The sequence below is a fragment of the Elephas maximus genome, chromosome 10, assembly GCF_024166365.1.
Source record: "Elephas maximus indicus isolate mEleMax1 chromosome 10, mEleMax1 primary haplotype, whole genome shotgun sequence".
NCBI classification, from domain to species: Eukaryota; Metazoa; Chordata; class Mammalia; order Proboscidea; family Elephantidae; genus Elephas; species Elephas maximus.
In genome coordinates, this window is record NC_064828.1 from 5799451 (window position 1) to 5818448 (window position 18998).

The 18998-nt window shown below is 39.4% G+C and overlaps 1 protein-coding gene across 1 annotated transcript in view; it reads left to right on the plus strand.

Annotated features, from left to right (window-relative positions):
- Positions 1-18998, plus strand: part of FAM227B (family with sequence similarity 227 member B) — a 342173-nt gene that overhangs the window by 301020 nt on the left and 22155 nt on the right. Inside the window, exon 14 of the mRNA XM_049898966.1 lies at positions 4841-5001. Within this exon, the coding sequence (XP_049754923.1) occupies positions 4841-5001 (161 nt within the window). The remainder of the gene's footprint in view (positions 1-4840; positions 5002-18998) is intronic.

Genomic DNA, 18998 nt, shown 5'->3' on the forward strand with positions numbered 1-18998 from the left:
CTGGGCATGCTTTGTTGTTTGCTCATCTGTGGGCATGAAACTTCTCACCACCTTGTGCAGGTGGGCAGGGCCAGTCACTCAGCTATGGTGCAGCAGAGTGGGCCCAGTGGGAGTGGAGGAGTGGGGATGGGTAGTTTGCACCATGAACTGAGGCAAACAGGGTGGGGCCAAGAGGTAGTGCAAGGCAGGGTCCAGGGGACCACATCAGTGATGCTCAAGGGTGCAGCACTCAGCACAGAATGCAGATGGACTGGAGAGAAAGGATAGGAAGGGCTGTGCAGAGCTAAGTGGGTGGGTGAAAGAAGAGAAAGAAGAGAGAGAAACAAAAAAAGAAAAAAAGAAAACAAAAAGGCAAAAAGAAAAGTAAATAAAATGGAAGCCCAGTAGTATTTGTTGGGTGGGGACAGGGCAGACCCAGCAAAGCCAGTGGCTCTCTAGCTGAGTGGAGTGACTCACTCTTAGGGGGATGGGCAGTGCACGGGGCTAGGTGGGCAGGAATAAGGAAAGGAAAGAGAGAGGAAACCAAACAACAAACAGACAAACAAACTAAATAATAAAAACAACAGCAACAAAAAATGTGGTGGTGGGAGAGCTGGCCATGGCGGGAGGAATTGGGGTGGTGGCACAGCAAGCTGATGTCTCCCTCACCATGTGGCATGGCATGGCCTGACAGGAAGGGATGGAGGCAACACGAGGCCTAGGTGGCAGGGAGAAGGGGAAAGATAAGGAAAAATAAAAAAATATGGTGTTGAGGAAGCCAGCTTGTGAGGGCAGCACAGACCCTGGAAGGTTATACACCAGAGGCTCTCCCACCAAGAAGGGGAGGGGGGTGCGCACTGGGCTGAGTGGATGTGAAAAAGGAAAGGAGAAAGAGAGAGATGAAACAACAACGAAAGAGAGAAAAACAAAAACAAACAAAAGATAAATAAAATGGCTCTGAAGGAGCTGGTCAGTGTTGGTGGCACAGACCCAAGGAGGCCACATGTAGTGACTCTCCGGCTGAGTTATGCAGTATGGCCCCTCGAGAATGGGTGGGGACAGTGCACAGGCCTTAGTGGGTGGGAGACAGGAAAGGAAGGAAAGGAGAAACAGAAAAAAAGAAGAAAAAGGAAGAAAGCGAACAAACCAAAAAATCACAGCCCATCAAGAAGGGGAGCAGATGGAACATCGGGCTAGCTGAAGGAGATAATATATCTCAAACAAAATAAAAACAAACACAAAAAAATGGCACTGAAAGGGCCACGGGGCGGGGGGGGCGGGGAGTGGCAGACCCCAGTGGCAGTGAGCTAGTTTCTTTCTGGCCAAGTGATCATAGCCCGTTGGAAAGCAGTGGGGGTCACATAGAGGGAAGAAGGATGGGGAGTGGGAAAGCATATATCCCTGGTTACTGGGTGCTGTGTATCCTGCTGGGAGCTCTGTAAATTTGCCTTCCTGTACTCCCTGTCTTCAGTCCTCATTGGCTGAGGTCCAAGATGGAGAATCTGGGCAGCAGTGAGCTGGTATCTCTCCAGCCAAGTGACTATGGTCAGTTGGCAAGTGGTGGAGGCCTCATACGGGAAAAAAGCGTGGGGGGTGGGAAAGTGTGTATCCCTGGTTACTGGGTGCTCTGTCTCCTGTTGGGAGCTCCATGAAGTTGCCTTCCCTTACTCCCTGTCTGTGTTCTTTGGTGGCTGTAGTCCAAGATGGTGAATCCATTCCATGTGAGCTGGTAGGGGACCTTCACTCTGTAGCTCTCCTTGTTCTCTGTTGTCTGTCCTTGTCTTATTCCATTTGTCACTTGATCAAGTTCTTTATTCCTTCATTTGGTGCTTAGGGTTCCAGGATTGACATTTGTATCTGTTTTACTTAGTTTTTTGGATCTTTGCTGCAGAGGGACAGCATGGTGCTTCTTCTGTCTATAGTTCCATGTTGACTCCACCTCTCAACTTGTAAGAAAATTTCATTTTAAATCTTTTAGTCCTCATTGTTAAAATTTTGACTGAATTATTTAGTCAGGTCTGACCAATTATTTAAATTATAAATTATGCCTATATGAAAACCATTCTGTGAAACAATCAGTATTCATATATTTCCTGGTCTTTAATAACTGAAGAATATAGATCCTTCTTCTACCTTATTCCAACCTTCACAATGCTGCCAAGAGATGGTTTGTGAGTACTTAGCATAGAAACTGGTGATTTTTAAGAGTGAATTATGGGTCAATGACCGTGTCACACCATTTAGAAATCAGGGAAATGAATAGAAATTTTATTTCTGGTCTTCAGCAAGCACTAAAAATGGTCTCCAGTACCTTGTTTACAAGTTGAAGAAATACGGACAAATGGATTCATAATTGAGGATGGAAAGCAAATTGAAGATACATCTTTGATAGTATATCATATTGCTGCATTGTTGACCCTGCCCTATACAAACTATTTTATCAAAAATGTGGATAAAAATGTGGTTACCATTTTTTATTAGATATATACAAGTCATGAAACTTGAAAGAGTCATGAATATATTGAATGACCAAAAATTCACAGTAGGCTAGAGTAATAGACCTAATCTCAAAAGATGAACATTCATCAACAGGAAAGTATAAAGATCCAAAATTAAAACTATGTAAATATTGGATAATAAAGCCTTGGCTTACAAGCAGCATGCCTGGGAAAAGATTTGGAAATCATTTTTAATAGAAAGCTCAGTATGCGTCAATGGTAGAATGTGGTTGATCCCAAAATCTGTTCTGTTCGTTTTGGAGCCCTGCACTGTAAAAGGGGTGTAGACACATAGAAGTGTTCTGAGAAGAAAGTAACCTGGATGATGAAGAGCTCTGCAACCATACTGCTTGAGCAATGGTCAAAAAATTTAAATAGATTTTCATTGGAAAATGGAAGATTCTGGAGCCGTAATAACATGTAGAGAGGGATGAGCCTTTTTCTATGTGGCTCAAACAAGTACAACTTTTACCAATAGCTAAAAACACCCCGAGACAGATTTCAGTTCAATATAAAGAATTTTCTGAACATCAGAGTGTCCAAATGTTGAACAGGTGCCTGTGGATTCCCTGTCACTGAAAGTATGTGAGCGTTGGATGGACGCACACTCAAACCTCAAAAACCAAAGTTTAGCTTTCCAGTGACTGTCAACCATTATCCCTTAAGAAATTAGTAGAAAAATCGAGCACCAAAATACACCTTGGACTTTCTAGTTCACCGCTTATAACCCTCCCAAGGTTTAGAGGGTCGTTTGGTTCTTCAGATTTACTGCTGAGATTACTTTTGACTACAAAAGTCTTGTTTTATGGAATCTTAAAGTTCTCGGAGGTTTTTCTGCCATTTTCTTTAAACCTAGTTCTGCTCTTGCCTGGCCAGACTACCTTTAAAAATGAGGGATGTTCCTAGAGGAAACAGGAGCTGTGAACTGTGCCTTCACGGACTTAATAGCTAATAACCGCATAAAAATAACAGAAATGTCTATTTCTAGAATTTCTGTAAGATAGAACTTCTATCTTACTAGACCCAAGACAGAAGTAGAAAAATTGTCACAAACCATCTCTCTGGACAGGCAAGGTCTTCTTTTAACCCAGCTTGGGCTGGTTTAGCATGTGGTTTAAACATCAGGCCAGATTTAACATGATGAGAGTTCCTGTGGGATATTAAGATGAGAAAAGTTATTGGCATCATAGCAAACACATCCGATACTGACATTGTTTTCATCATCAAAGAATTGCTTTTGATTATGATAGTCCCACCACTATGTGAAATAATTATGGAACTGTTAGGATTCCTGAAATGCATATTATTTATAAGAGCATGTAGAATGAACAGGTGACCATTAGCAAAAGAAACCAGAGAACTTTCTGTGTCAGCAAATGAGGAGAAAATCTTATTTCCCCACGGAAGTGGAAAGTGGACTTAATACTAAATCTCTCATCTAATTATTACAAAAATTGAGGAAAGACTTAAAATACAAGTAGTTGCTCTTCTGGCCTCTTCCCTCACAAACCCAAAAAATGTCATTGCCGTCGAGTCGATTCCGACTCATAGCCACCCTATAGGACAGAGTAGAACTGCCCCGTAGAGTTTCCAAGGAGCACCTGGTGGATTTGAACTGCCGACCTTTTGGTTAGCAGCTGTAGCTCTTAAGCACTGTGCCACCAGGGTTTCCTTTTGCCCCATAGGAGTCAATAATAGAATCTTGGATTAATTTTATTTATGGCTGTTTTCTGGACACAGAATTCTTTGCTGACAGAGGTTTTTTTCCACCTACACTTTGAATTTGTCTCTCTGCTAGCTTCTGGCTGGTGTTCTCATTGTTTTAATGCGAATTCAGCTGTTAATCTGACTAACGTTCCCTTGTAGATGGGGAGTTTTTCTCTCGCTGCTTTGAAGGTTTCCCCTTCGGCTTTGGCTTTCAGCACTTTCACTATAACATCTCAAGGTGTGGCTCTCTTTGAATTTATCCTGTTTGGAGTTCACTGATCTTCTTGGGTGCATTTTCATAAAATTTGGAAAGTTTTCAGCCATTATTTCTTCATATGTTTTCTCCTGTCCCTCTCTCTGAGGCTCTGTTTATTTTTCTCCATTAGTTTATTGTTGTTGTTCTTCTTCTTCAGACTGAATAATCTCTATTGACCTATCTTCACGTTTGCTGATAAACTCAAAGATTCTGAAAGCCTACTGTGTAGACTCACAGACTCATAAAAAAAATATTTTAGTAAATTCCTTTAATAAGATGCTTTGCAGAATTTCCTTCAATTTCAGTATATCAAATAGAATTTTATCTATAGTTATACAATTATGTCAATTTACAGCTCTTTAAAAGTGATAATTGACCTGATTTTTTCTTCCCCATACAGTCCCATTATATTAGCGCTGGTCCAGAGTTTAACCGTGTTCTCTTCAATTTTGGAGGTCAGAGTCCACTGATTTTATATTATCTTAAGATGCATGAGCTGGCTGGTATTGCCAGTACGCCTAGACAAACAAAGATTAAACTCACTGAAATATGCCAAGAACCATATCCTTTTTTAAGCTTTGCTTTAATATTATCTGTTTCTAAAATATTAAAATTTTTTAGTAAATGTCTCAACTAAGAAAAAAAATTGAATGCATTCTTTACCAATGCATTTATTCAGCACTTACTTATGTTCAGAACATTTTTAGTGTGTTTAGCTAAAGCAGTTTCTTTTTCAGATCTAAGGCTGTAATTTCTCATGTAATAAAAAATAAAAACCCAGGAACTTATAAAACTGGTTTATTAGCTCTCTGGTAAATGACTACCTTTACAATTTTACCATTCAGTGTTCAGTTCCAGATACTTGTCAGAACTGTGGGTCCTAGGCTTCTAGGATTCTCCAGAGAGAGTTTTCAAACATGTGGAAACCTTTGTTCAAATGGAAATTCATCAGAAAGCTCAGTTTATAAAATACATGGAATTGGTGCTTCTTTGGTTGTTGTAGGGATGGGAGCTTGGGGTTCTGCCTACTTACACCTCATGCTCCCTCACCATCCACCCATCCCGGCCCAGCCTCACTGGGGACTTCAGTGACCCCCAAAGGAATACATCTAGTACAGAGGCCCCAAGTCGCAGGGTACACAGCCCTGGCTGGAGAAAAAAACAATTTGGACTTTTACTTATATCTATTTCTATCTTTAAAAATAAGAACTAAGTTCAACTTTACTAATATTTAGTAAACAGAAATCCTCACTCTGTTGACATCTCGGTTTGTGTCGTACTGTGTTGCTCGTGTTCTGTTTTCTCAGCCTCACAACATGTTGCTGTTTTCTTTGGCGAGCTAAGCAGGGTTATAGAGTATATCATCCAGTTTTAGCTAAACTAATGCTCAGTAATAGACTAACAGCTTAAAAAGTCTCCTGAAAATAAACTGAATTTATGATAATATTTATAATGCAAAATAAATGAAAAAAAAAATGCATATATGTAGAATACTTCTTGAAGGAGTTCCTTTCAGCCACATTAAGAGATGGAATAAATGATGATCCTATGCATTCAGACATATGTAGGTAAAAAAAAATAATAAACCAAATTTTTCAAAAAGAGTATTAAAATGTGGATTTATGTCATTATTGTAAATAGCAATATGAACAATTTTAGTGATAGTATAGGGCCCTGGTGGCACAGTGGTTAAGAGCTATGGCTTCCTATGGCTGTAGCCAAAAAGTCAGCAGTTCAAATCCACCAGCTGCTCCTTGGAAACTCTATGGAACAGTTCTGCTCTCTTTCTATAAGGTCACTATGAGTCAAAATTGACTCATAATGATAGTATGATGCCGTTTTAATTAGAAAGGTACTTAAAAACAAACTGTCTGGAATATTGACACAAATCTTTACAAAAGGTTTGGTGTGCCATTAATAAATGAAATATATTAAAATTTATTTTTAAAATATTTTAATTTCATTTAACTATTTCTAGATTTCATATATATTACATAAATGAGTCAAAAATGGTCTCTATATATTGGCCCCAGGTTGTTTACATCTTCATAGCAAGCTGAGGCCCATTAGCCCAAAAAGTCTGCCAGTGCCAAACCAAAATTTGTAAACATCCCCTTGTTTTTCTTAATAGCCAAAAAAAAGCAGATTTTTAGCCACTTGGAGCCTTTACATATATACATACTCTGCAAAACTGCACCCAACATCTGCTAGCCCAGGACCCATAAAACCCACTGCCATCAAGTCGGTTCTGACTCATAGCAACCCTACAGAACAGAGTAGAACTGCTCCCCAGAGTTTCCAAGGAGCGCCTGGTGGATCTGAATTGCCAATCTTTTGGTTAGCACCTGTAGCACTTAACCACTACACCACCAGGGTTTCCCTACTAGCCCTAGGTAAGATAAAACCCTGTAGTTCTAAGGACGCAAGGATGCTGCTGTCCTTTGCAGCTCTCTGATCCAAAGAACCCCCACTTTGTTGCAGAAGGACATCACTTGAGGTGCATGTAAGCACCCCCTTCTCCTTTTCTCTGGGGTTTTTCATGTCTTCTTCCCTTTCTGGTAGCTCTCTGCACTGCTTACCTTGGGAACACTGCCCCTAAATCCAGCTGTCAATGCAACGCCCCCAATAAATACCTTGTTAGGCAATGCTGCTATCTTGTAGTCGTGTCTTTTCCCTGATCAGCCTTGAATTCCCTCGGACTTACTACAATAGCTATTGTAATGTGCATAATATAAAATACAGGTTGATGTGTAAATAATCTATAAATTTGAAATTCTGTATGTGGGGGTGCACTCAAACGTCTTCTACTAATAGGACACAGGTTGCCACTGCTCTAGCAAATTCTAAAGACTCTTCCCAGGACACTCCGTCTTCCCAGTTTCATTCAAGGCAACCTCCAGAGCCTCACTGACCACAAGCACGTGGAATTAACTTGGACAGCCTGGGAATGCAAATAAGAAGCAAACTATAGGGCTAAAGCAGTCTGTTCTCAGATTCGTAATTAAAGTAATGATGCAAAGATTCTCATCAACCTTGGATATCCAAAACAAACAAAAAAAGTTTTCAAGTGAAATTTGATTAGCTCTTAGTATTTAAAACTTTCATAATAGATTTATTTTTAACTAAATTTTATTGTGATTTTAAAATGTTGATCTTAGATTGTGTTTACCTTTTTAATGGGCATAGATTTGTCCAAAGGCTGTGGAATAATTTGTACCACTAGGTTTCAAGGATGTTGGAACACTGTGAGTGTGTGTGAGGTCAAGGAAGAGAAAAAATAGAGGTCTAAGGCATGAAACCTTTTAGAAGAGGGTCTCATCCCACAAAAACTTGAAAGAAATCACCCTCTGGAAAGTAATGGGGCTGCCTATGATGCTTTGTGAGCTGGTGAAACATAATACCCACTGTAAGGAAAAGTGTGTCTAGACCTAATGATGAACAAAATAATGATACTCCATATTCACCAGCACTTTGCGGTTCTTCAAAGCGTCTCCTCCTCTGGATTATTGCGGTGAATGACAACAGTGCTGTGACAGCACCCACCACCACTTTACAGATGAGGAAACCGAAGCCCAAGAGGTTAACTAGCTTGCCCAGATGACTCGTGCAACAGAGCCGGCAGCAGACCCTTCTAATTCCTGAGCCATGCTTGCTTTCCTGATATATAGCAATCCGGACCAGAATTTTCTCTGAGTGTGCTACCAGGGGTTGATGGCAGAGCCCAATAACATTTTCTCCAAGATATTGATAGCTGCTAGCAAAATTTGCATCCAGATTTTCTATAAATATAGATGATTCTTTGATCATTGAATTTATTTCTGTCTCACTCAGGTTTTACTATGAAACATTTGGCATAAAAACATTTTTCCTAGGTACACTCTTCAGCCAAAGATTAGACAGGCTCGTAAAACAAAATGAGACTAAAGGGGCACACCAGCCCAGGAGCAAGGACTAGAAGGCAGGAGGGAACAGGAAAGCTGGTAATTGGGAACCCAAGGTAGAGAAGGGAGAGTGTTGACATGTTGTGGGGTTGTTAACCAATGTCATAAAACAATATATGTACTAACTATTTGATGAGAAGCTAGTTTTTCTGTAAACCTTCATCTAAAGTACAATTTAAAAAAAAAAAAAAAAGCATTTTTAGTAGTTTTCTCTGGACTTACTGGAGTCCTATAGCTTTCCTGAAGTGGAGAGACATCCCCTTACAGCAAGCGCATCTAAACACAGTAAGGGAGTGGGAGAAAGAAGAGAGGAAGAGGAGGAGAGGAATAATAACAAATAGACAACTGTAATTCTTTGTATTTGAGAGACCAAAAAAACCAAACCCATTGCCACTGAGTCGATTCCAACTCATAGTGACCCCATAGGACAGAGTAGAACTGCCCCCATAGAGTTTCCAAGGAGCACCTAGTGGATTCGAACTACCCTGGTGATGTAGTGGTTAAAAGCTACGGCTGCTAACCAAAAGGTTGGTAGTTCAAATCTACCAGGTGCTCCTTGGAAACCCTATGGGGCAGTTCTACTCTGTCCTTTAGGGCTGCTATGACTCAGAATTGGCTCAATGGCAATTGGTATTTGAGACAGGCAGATTGTAAGGTAGATCCCAGTGATCCCTACCTTTTTATATTCATGCCCTTGCGTAATCCTTTCCATTTGAGTGTGGCTGAACCTATTGAGTTTTTCCAATGACTACAAGATGGCAGTCATATGGAACACTACACCTGAAACTCAGTTACAAAAAGACTGACATCCATCTTGCTTACCCTCTCTCGCTCATTCTCTTGGAGTTTTCACTCTGGGGACAGCCAGCCGCCATGTTGTGAGATACCCTATGGAGAAGTCCAAGCATCAGGAAAGTGAAGAAGGCCTCCAGCCAACAGCCGGTGAGAAACTGAGGCCCTCAGTCCAACAACCCCCATATAAGAATCTGAATCCCACCAATAACCACATGAAGAAGCCCTTAACTGACTGCAGTCCTACGGACACCACAGTTGCAGACCTGTGAGAAACCCTGAGGCAGAGGTCCCAGCTGAGCTGTGCCCAGATTCCTGACCCACAGAAATTATGCAATAATAAAAGTTTGTTGTTTTAAGCTGCATAGTTTTGAGGCTAGTTACGTAGTTATAATGCAGTTATGTTTAATTTACAGTTCTTTAAAAGTAATCAGGGCGAAGCCAAGATGGCGGACTAGGCAGACACTACCTCGGATCCCTCTTACAACAAAGACACGGAAAAACAAGTGAATCAATCACATACATAACAATCTACGAACCCTGAACAACAAACACAGATTTAGAGACAGAGAACGAACTAATACGGGGAAGCAGCAATTGTTTCCAGAGCCTGGAGCCAGCGTACCAGTCAGGTACAGCACAAGCACAGAGAGCTGCTCCACCCCGCTGAACTAACCCCGGGAGGGGGACCAGCCGGTTCTGCGGGTGGCGTGGGACGCAGCCGGTAGGAGAAGTCCCCGGGAGGCAGTGACTGGTCTTGGAGCAGGAAGAGCAGCGTCCCAGCCGGAGAACCGTCCCACCGGGATTTGGACTGGACGCAGGCGGCTTCATTAACATCCGAATAGCCTGAGCCAGAGGGAGAACTCTGATAGGGATCGGACTGCATTTTGTTTTTAGCGGATTTTCTGGAAAAACTAGTTTCCCAGTGATGGCTCGGAGACCGCAATCCATATCAAACCACTTAAAGAAGCAGACCATGACAGCTTCTCCAACCCCACAAACAAAAGAATCAAAATCTTTCCCAAATGAAGATACAATCCTGGAATTATCAGATACAGAATATAAAAAACTAATTTACAGAATGCTTAAAGATATCACAAATGAAATTAGGATAACTGCAGAAAAAGCCAAGGAACACACCGATAAAACTGTTGAAGAACTCAAAAAAATTATTCAAGAACATAGTGGAAAAATTAATAAGTTGCAAGAATCCATAGAGAGACAACATGTAGAAATCCAAAAGATTAACAATAAAATTACAGAATTAGACAATGCAATAGGAAGTCAGAGGAACAGACTCGAGCAATTAGAATGCAGACTGGGACATCTGGAGGACCAGGGAATCAACACCAACATAGCTGAAAAAAAATCAGATAAAAGAATTTAAAAAAATGAAGAAACCCTAAGAATCATGTGGGACTCTATCAAGAAGGATAACCTGCGGGTGATTGGAGTCCCAGAACAGGGAGGGGGGACAGAAAACACAGAGAAAATAGTTGAAGAACTCCTGACACAAAACTTCCCTGACATCATGAAAAACGAAAGGATATCTATCCAAGATGCTCATCGAACCCCATTTAAGATTGATCCAAAAAGAAAAACACCAAGACATATTGTCATCAAACTCACCAAAACCAAAGATAAACAGAAAATTTTAAAAGCAGCCAGGGAGAAAAGAAAGGTTTCCTTCAAGGGAGAATCAATAAGAATAAGTTCAGACTACTCAGCAGAAACCACGCAGGCAAGAAGGGAATGGGAAGACATAATACAGAACACTGAAGGAGAAAAACTGCCAGCCAAGGATCATATATCCAGCAAAACTCTCTCTGAAATATGAAGGCGAAATTAAGATATTTACAGACAAACACAAGTTTAGAGAATTTACAAAAACCAAACCAAAGCTACAAGAAATACTAAAGGATATTATTTGGTCAGAAAACCAATAATATCAGATATCAGCACAACACAAGGTCACAAAACAGAACGTCCTGATATCAACTCAAATAGGGAAATCACAAAAACAAACAAATTAAGATTGATTAAAAAAAAAATACACATAACAGGGAATCATGGAAGTCAATAGGTAAAAGATCACAATAATCAAAAAGAGGGACTAAATACAGGAGGCATTGAACTCCCATATGGAGAGTGATACAAGGCGATATAGAACAATACAAGTTAGGTTTTTACTTAGAAAAATAGGGGTAAATAATAAGGTAACCACAAAAAGGTATAACAACTCTATAACTCAAGATAAAAGCCAAGAAAAACGTAACGACTCAACTAACATAAAGTCAAACACTATGAAAATGAGGATCTCACAATTTACTAAGAAAAACGCCTCAGCACAAAAAAGTATGTGGAAAAATGAAATTGTCAACAACACACATAAAAAGGCATCAAAATGACAGCACTAAAAACTTATTTATCTATAATAACCCTGAATGTAAATGGACTAAATGCACTAATAAAGACACGGAGAGTCACAGACTGGATAAAGAAACACGATCCATCTATATGCTGCCTACAAGAGACACACCTTAGACTTAGAGACACAAACAAACTAAAACTCAAAGGATGGAAAAAAGTATATCAAGCAAACAATAAGCAAAAAAGAAGAGGAGTAGCAATATTAATTTCTGACAAAATAGACTTTAGACTTAAATCCACCACAAAGGATAAAAAAGGACACTATATAATGATAAAAGGGACAATTGATCAGGAAGACATAACCATATTAAATATATATGCACCCAATGACAGGGCTGCAAGATACATAAATCAAATTTTAACAGAATTGAAAAGTGAGATAGATACCTCCACAATTATAGTAGGAGACTTCAACACACCACTTTCGGAGAAGGACAGGACATCCACTAAGAAGCTCAATAGAGACACGGAAGATCTAATTACAACAATCAACCAACTTGACCTCATTGACTTATACAGAACTCTCCACCCAACTGCTGCAAAATATACTTTTTTTTCTAGCACACATGGAACATTCTCTAGAATAGACCACATATTAGGTCATAAAACAAACCTTTGCAGAGTCCAAAACATCGAAATATTACAAAGCGTCTTCTCAGACCACAAGGCAATAAAACTAGAGATCAATAACAGGAAAACTAGGGAAAAGAAATCAAATACTTGGAAACTGAACAATACCCTCCTGAAAAAAGACTGGGTTATAGAAGACATCAAGGAGGGAATAAGGAAATTCATAGAAAGCAACGAGAATGAAAATACTTCCTATCAAAACCTCTGGGACACAGCAAAAGCAGTGCTCCGAGGCCAATTTATATCGATAAATGCACACATACAAAAAGAAGAAAGAGCCAAAATCAGAGAACTGTCCCTACAACTTGAACAAATAGAAACTGAGCAACAAAAGAATCCATCAGGCTCCAGAAGAAAACAAATAATAAAAATTAGAGCTGAACTAAATGAATTAGAGAACAGAAAAACAATCGAAAGAATTAGCAAAGCCAAAAGCTGGTTCTTTGAAAAAATTAACAAAATTGATAAACCATTGGCTAGACTGACTAAAGAAATACAGGAAAGGAAACAAACAACCCGAATAAGAAACGAGAAGGACCACATCACAACAGAACCAAATGAAAGTAAAAGAATCATTTCAGATTATTATGAAAAATTGTACTCTAAGAAATTTGCAAACCTAGAAGAAATGGATGAATTCCTGGAAAAACACTACCTACCTAAACTAACACATTCAGAAGTAGAACAACTAAATAGACCCATAACAAAAAAAGAGATTGAAACGGTAATCAAAAAACTCCCAACAAAAAAAAGCCCTGGCCCGGACGGCTTCACTGCAGAGTTCTACCAAACTTTCAGAGAAGAGTTAACACCACTACTTCTGAAGGTATTCCAAAGCATAGAAAATGACAGAATACTACCCAGCTCATTCTATGAAGCCACCATCTCCCTGATACCAAAACCAGGTAAAGACATTACAAAAAAAGAAAATTATAGACCTATATCCCTCATGAACATTGATGCAAAAATCCTCAACAAAATTCTAGCCAATAGAATCCAACAACACATCAAAAAAATAATTCACCCTGATCAAGTGGGATTTATACCAGGTATGCAAGGCTGGTTTAATATCAGAAAAACCATTAATGTAATCCATCACATAAATAAAACAAAAGACAAAAACCACATGATCTTATCAATTGATGCAGAAAAGGCATTTGACAAAGTCCAACACCCATTTATGATAAAAACTCTTACCAAAATAGGAATGGAAGGAAAATTCCTCAACATAATAAAGGGCATCTATGCAAAGCCAACAGCCAATATCACTCTAAATGGAGAGAGCCTGAAAGCATTTCCCTTGAGAACGGGAACCAGACAAGGATGCCCTTTATCACCGCTCTTATTCAACATCGTGCTGGAAGTCCTAGCCAGGGCAATTAGGCTAGACAAAGAAATAAAAGGTATCCGGATTGGCAAGGAGGAAGTAAAGTTATCACTATTTGCAGATGACATGATTATATACACAGAAAACCCTAAGGAATCCTCCAGAAAACTACTGAAACTAATAGAAGAGTTTGGCAGAGTCTCAGGTTATAAAATAAACATACAAAAATCACTTGGATTCCTCTACATCAACAAAAAGAACACCGAAGAGGAAATAACCAAATCAATACCATTCACTGTAGCCCCCAAGAAGATAAGATACTTAGGAATAAATCTTACCAAGGATGTAAAAGATCTATACAAAGAAAACTACAAAGCTCTACTACAAGAAATTCAAAAGGACATACTTAAGTGGAAAAATATACCCTGCTCATGGATAGGAAGACTTAACATAGTAAAAATGTCTATTCTACCAAAAGCCATCTATACATTTAACGCACTTCCGATCCAAATTCCAATGTCATATTTTAAGGGGATAGAGAAACAAATCACCAATTTCATATGGAAGGGAAAGAAGCCCCGGATAAGCAAAGCACTACTGAAAAAGAAGAAGAAAGTGGGAGGCCTCACTTTATCTGACTTCAGAACCTATTATACAGCCACAGTAGTCAAAACAGCCTGGTACTGGTACAACAACAGGCACGTAGACCAATGGAACAGAATTGAAAACCCAGACATAGATCCATCCACGTATGGGCAGCTGATATTTGACAAAGGACCAGTGTCAATTAATTGGGGAAAAGATAGCCTTTTTAACAAATGGTGCTGGCATAACTGGATATCCATTTGCAAAAAAATGAAACAGGACCCATACCTCACGCCATGCACAAAAACTAACTCCAAGTGGATCAAAGACCTAAACATAAAGACTAAAACGATAAAGATCATGGAAGAAAAAATTGGGACAACCCTAGGAGCCCTAATACAAGGTATAAACAGAATACAAAACATTACCAAAAATGATGAAGAGAAACCAGATAACTGGGAGCTCCTAAAAATCAAACACCTATGCTCATCTAAAGACTCCAAAAGAGTAAAAAGACCACCTACAGATTGGGAAAGAATTTTCAGCTATGACATCTCCAACCAGCGCCTGATCTCTAAAATCTACATGACTCTGTCAAAACTCAACCACAAAAAGACAAGCAACCCAATCAAGAAGTGGGCAAAGGATATGAACACACATTTCACTAAAGAAGATATTCAGGCAGCCAACAGATACATGAGAAAATGCTCTCGATCATTAGCCATTAGAGAAATGCAAATTAAAACTACGATGAGATTTCATCTCACACCAGCAAGGCTGGCATTAATCCAAAAAACACAAAATAATAAATGCTGGAGAGGCTGAGGAGAGATTGGAACTCTTATACACTGCTGGTGGGAATGTAAAATGGTACAACCACTTTGGAAATCTATCTGGCATTATCTTAAACAGTTAGAAATAGAACTACCATACAACTCAGAAATCCCACTCCTGGGAATATACCCTAGAGATACAAGAGCCTTCATACAAACAGATATATGCACACCCATGTTTATTGCAGCTCTGTTTACAATAGCAAAAAGTTGGAAGCAACCAAGGTGTCCATCAACGGATGAATGGTTAAATAAATTGTGGTATATTCACACAATGGAATACTACGCATCGATAAAGAACAGTGACGAATCTCTGAAACATTTCATAACATGGAGGAACCTGGAAGGCATTATGCTGAGCGAAATTAGTCAGAGGCAAAAGGACAAATATTGTATAAGACCACTATTATAAGATCTTGAGAAATAGTAGACCTGAGAAGAACACATACTTTTGTGGTTACGAGGCGGGGAGGGAGGGAGGGTGGGAGTGGGTTTTTTATTGATTGATCAGTAGATAAGAACTGCTTTAGGTGAAGGGAAAGACAACACTCAATACATGGAAGGTCAGCTCAATTGGACTGGACCAAAAGCAAAGAAGTTTCCGGGATAAAATGAATGCTGCAAAGGTCAGCGGAGCAAGCGCGGGGGTCGGGGGAACATGGTTTGTGGGGACTTATAAGTCAATTGGCAAAATAATTCTATTATGAAATCATTCTGCATCCCACTTTGAAATGTGGCGTCTGGGGTCTTAAATGCTAACAAGCGGCCATCTAAGATGCATCAATTGGTCTCAACCCACCTGGAAAAAAGCAAAGGAAAATGAAGAACACCAAGGCCACATGACAACTAAGAGCCCAAGAGACAGAAAGGGCCACATGAACCAGAGACCTACATCATCCTGAGACCAGAAGAACTAGTTGGTGCCCAGCCACAATTGATGACTGCCCTGACAGGGAGCACAGCAGAGGACCCCTGAGGGAGCAGGAGATCAGTGGGATGCAGACCCCAAATTCTCATAAAAAGACCAAACTTAATGGTCTGACTGAGACTAGAGGAATCCCGGCAGCCATGCTCCCCAGACCTTGTGTTGGCACAGGACAGGAACCATCCCCGAAGACAACTCATCAGACATGAAAGGGACTGGTCAGCGGGTGGGAGAGAGACGCTGATGAAGAGTGAGCTAATTATATCAGGTGGACACTTGAGATTGTGTTGGCAACTCTTGTCTGGAGGGGGGATGGGAGGATAGAGAGAGAGGGAAGCCGGCAAAATTGTCAAGAAAGGAGAGACTGAAAGGGCTGACTCAAGAGGGGGAGAGCAAGTGGGAGTAGGGAGTGAGATGTATGTAAACTTATATGTGACAGACTGATTGGATTTGTAAACGTTCACTTGAAGCTTAATAAAAGTTATAAAAAAAAATTAGGTTTCCATTTAAAAATTTATATACAAATTAAAAAAAAAGTAATCATAGAACTTATTTTTTTCTTCCCCTTGCATTAGCATAATATTAGCACTGGTTTAACCTTTTTTTTTCCGTTTTGGAGGTCAGACTCCACTGATTTTATATGTATACAGTAATAGATAATTAATACAATATTTGAACAGCATTCTGACTTAAATGACGCTCTCCAGTATTTCCATAGCTCCCACATCTCAATCCAAATACTTATCACACCTAGTGTAGCCATTCGTTTACTTGTGTTTCTCACCTGATAGAGAAAAAGAATTGTTTGCATCCATATCCCTGACACCTAAAAAACAGTATCTGGCATATGATAGTGTTAAATAAATGTCTGATGAGTAAATATAGCATGGCTTCATATAAAAAAACTAGCTTCTGAGAAGCTGGACTATATGAAAAAGAACATAGCATCAGGATTGGAGGAAGAGTCGTTAACAATCTTGACTGCTGAAAGTAAAAAGGACTTAAAGTGAAGCACTTACCGATGAAGATCAAAGACCACAGCCTTCAGCATGGATTGCACTTCAACATAAAGAAAGCAAAAATCCTCACAACTGGACCAATAACCAACAGCATGATAAATGGAGAAATGACCCATGCTGTCAAGGATTTCATTTTACTTGGATCCATGATGAACACTCATGGAAGCAGCAGTCAAGAAACCAAACGACATATTGCATTGGGCAAATCTACTGCAAAAGACCTCTTTAAAGTCTTAAAAAGCAAAGACATCACTTTGAGGCCTAAGGTGCTCCTGACCCAAGCCATGGTATTTCAATTGCCTCATGGGCATACAAAGACAATGAATAAGGAAAACTGAAGAAGAATGGACACCTTTGAATTGTGGTGTTGGTGAAGAATATTGAATATACCAAGGACTGCTAGAAGAACAAATTTGTCTTGGAAGAAGAACAGCCAGAATGCTCCTTAGAAGCAAGGATGGCGAGACATCGTCTCATGTACTTTGGACATGTTACCAGGAGGGACCAGTCCCTGGAGAAGGATATCATGCTTGGCAAAGTAGAGGGTCAGCGAAAGAGAGGAAGACCCTCAAGGAGGTGGACTGACACAGTGGCTGCAACAATGGGCTCAAGTATAACAATGATTGTGAGGATGGCACAGGACCAGCAGCATTTCATTCTGTTGTACATAGGGTCCTTATGGGTCAGAACCAATACTACTACACCTAACAACAACAACCACATATAAAAATAAGACCAAATTTTATTTTTCAACAAAAGTTGACATTACAATTAAAATTAAGAAAATTAAAGGGATATAGATAGAAATTTGGGAGTCATTGGTACAGAGTTAATTGTGGAAGTCACATTAACAAAAAAAATTTTTTAATGTATTGAGCAGTTACTGTATAGCAGGCATTGTTCTAAATACATTTATTAATTTGTTCAATTCTCATGGAAACTTCTGAGATACACACTATTATTATCCTTATTTTATAGATGAGAAAACTGATGGACAGAAAAGTTAGGTAACTTGCCTGAGGACACTTGGAGCCTAAGCACTCAAACACTGCAGAACCAAATTGTTTACCAAAGGGAAATGCATAGCTGCAGAACAACATGGCAAGTTCTAAGCTTTTAAGGAAAATCACAGTTATTGGGAGGAGGGGCAGGGTATTAGGAGGCAGAGAAGACTACAGAGGACATGAGAAAGGATTCCGTGATAATACACTCCTCATACTTGAGGTAAATAATTATTTTAAATTTTTAGTTAATCCTGCATTAAATCACTGAGGTACTTTTTCCTCCAGGCATTTAATATTGCATGACCGTGCATATTCTATTTCAAAATCCTTTTATTTATTTAGTAAGAGATCTTATTACATAATTTCTTAAACAAGCTTAAATACAGAACAATATCATATTTGATCACTATGCAATTTTAAATCAGTTTTGTGGAACAGATATTTTAAAAATAAATTTAATATCCTAGCTGGTATTTTTATTGAGGCAGAGTGATTGGCCAAAGTTGCAAGAGGGAGGGCACACTGTACTGTCAATGTCTGGGTATTCGCAGGTAAACACTGAGCAGACTGGAGATGTGTGGAGGGGGGCGAGGGGCTGAATGCGACTGTAATCACGTCAGTGCTCATGTCTTCTGCCATGGTTCGTAATACACATCTATAAGGAAAACAATAAAATTCTTTACCAGTAAAATACCATAATCATTATTAGTGGAAAATGTGAATAATTATTTTATGAATGCTCTTTCAATTTCTTTTTAAAAACTTGATTACTTAGTATTAGAATTATGAGTAAAACGGGAAAACTCTGACTTCTAGGAGGCAGAGCTGAATGTGTAGGGCGTCTTTGTCCAGAATCTTGTGCAGAATGCATTGGGGTGCCTGATTTTCTCTTCACACTTTGTATTTTTGTAAACCACCTCAGGTCCTTTACGTGTTGAGAGTAAACTAACAAAGAAATACTCAAAAGACTAATAATTTTTTATATGTGAAACAAAAATTATTGAAAACTAGGAACAAAATGCTAGTGTAGTGTGGGTCCTGTTAAAATTCTGTAGGCTGAATCCCTATTTCT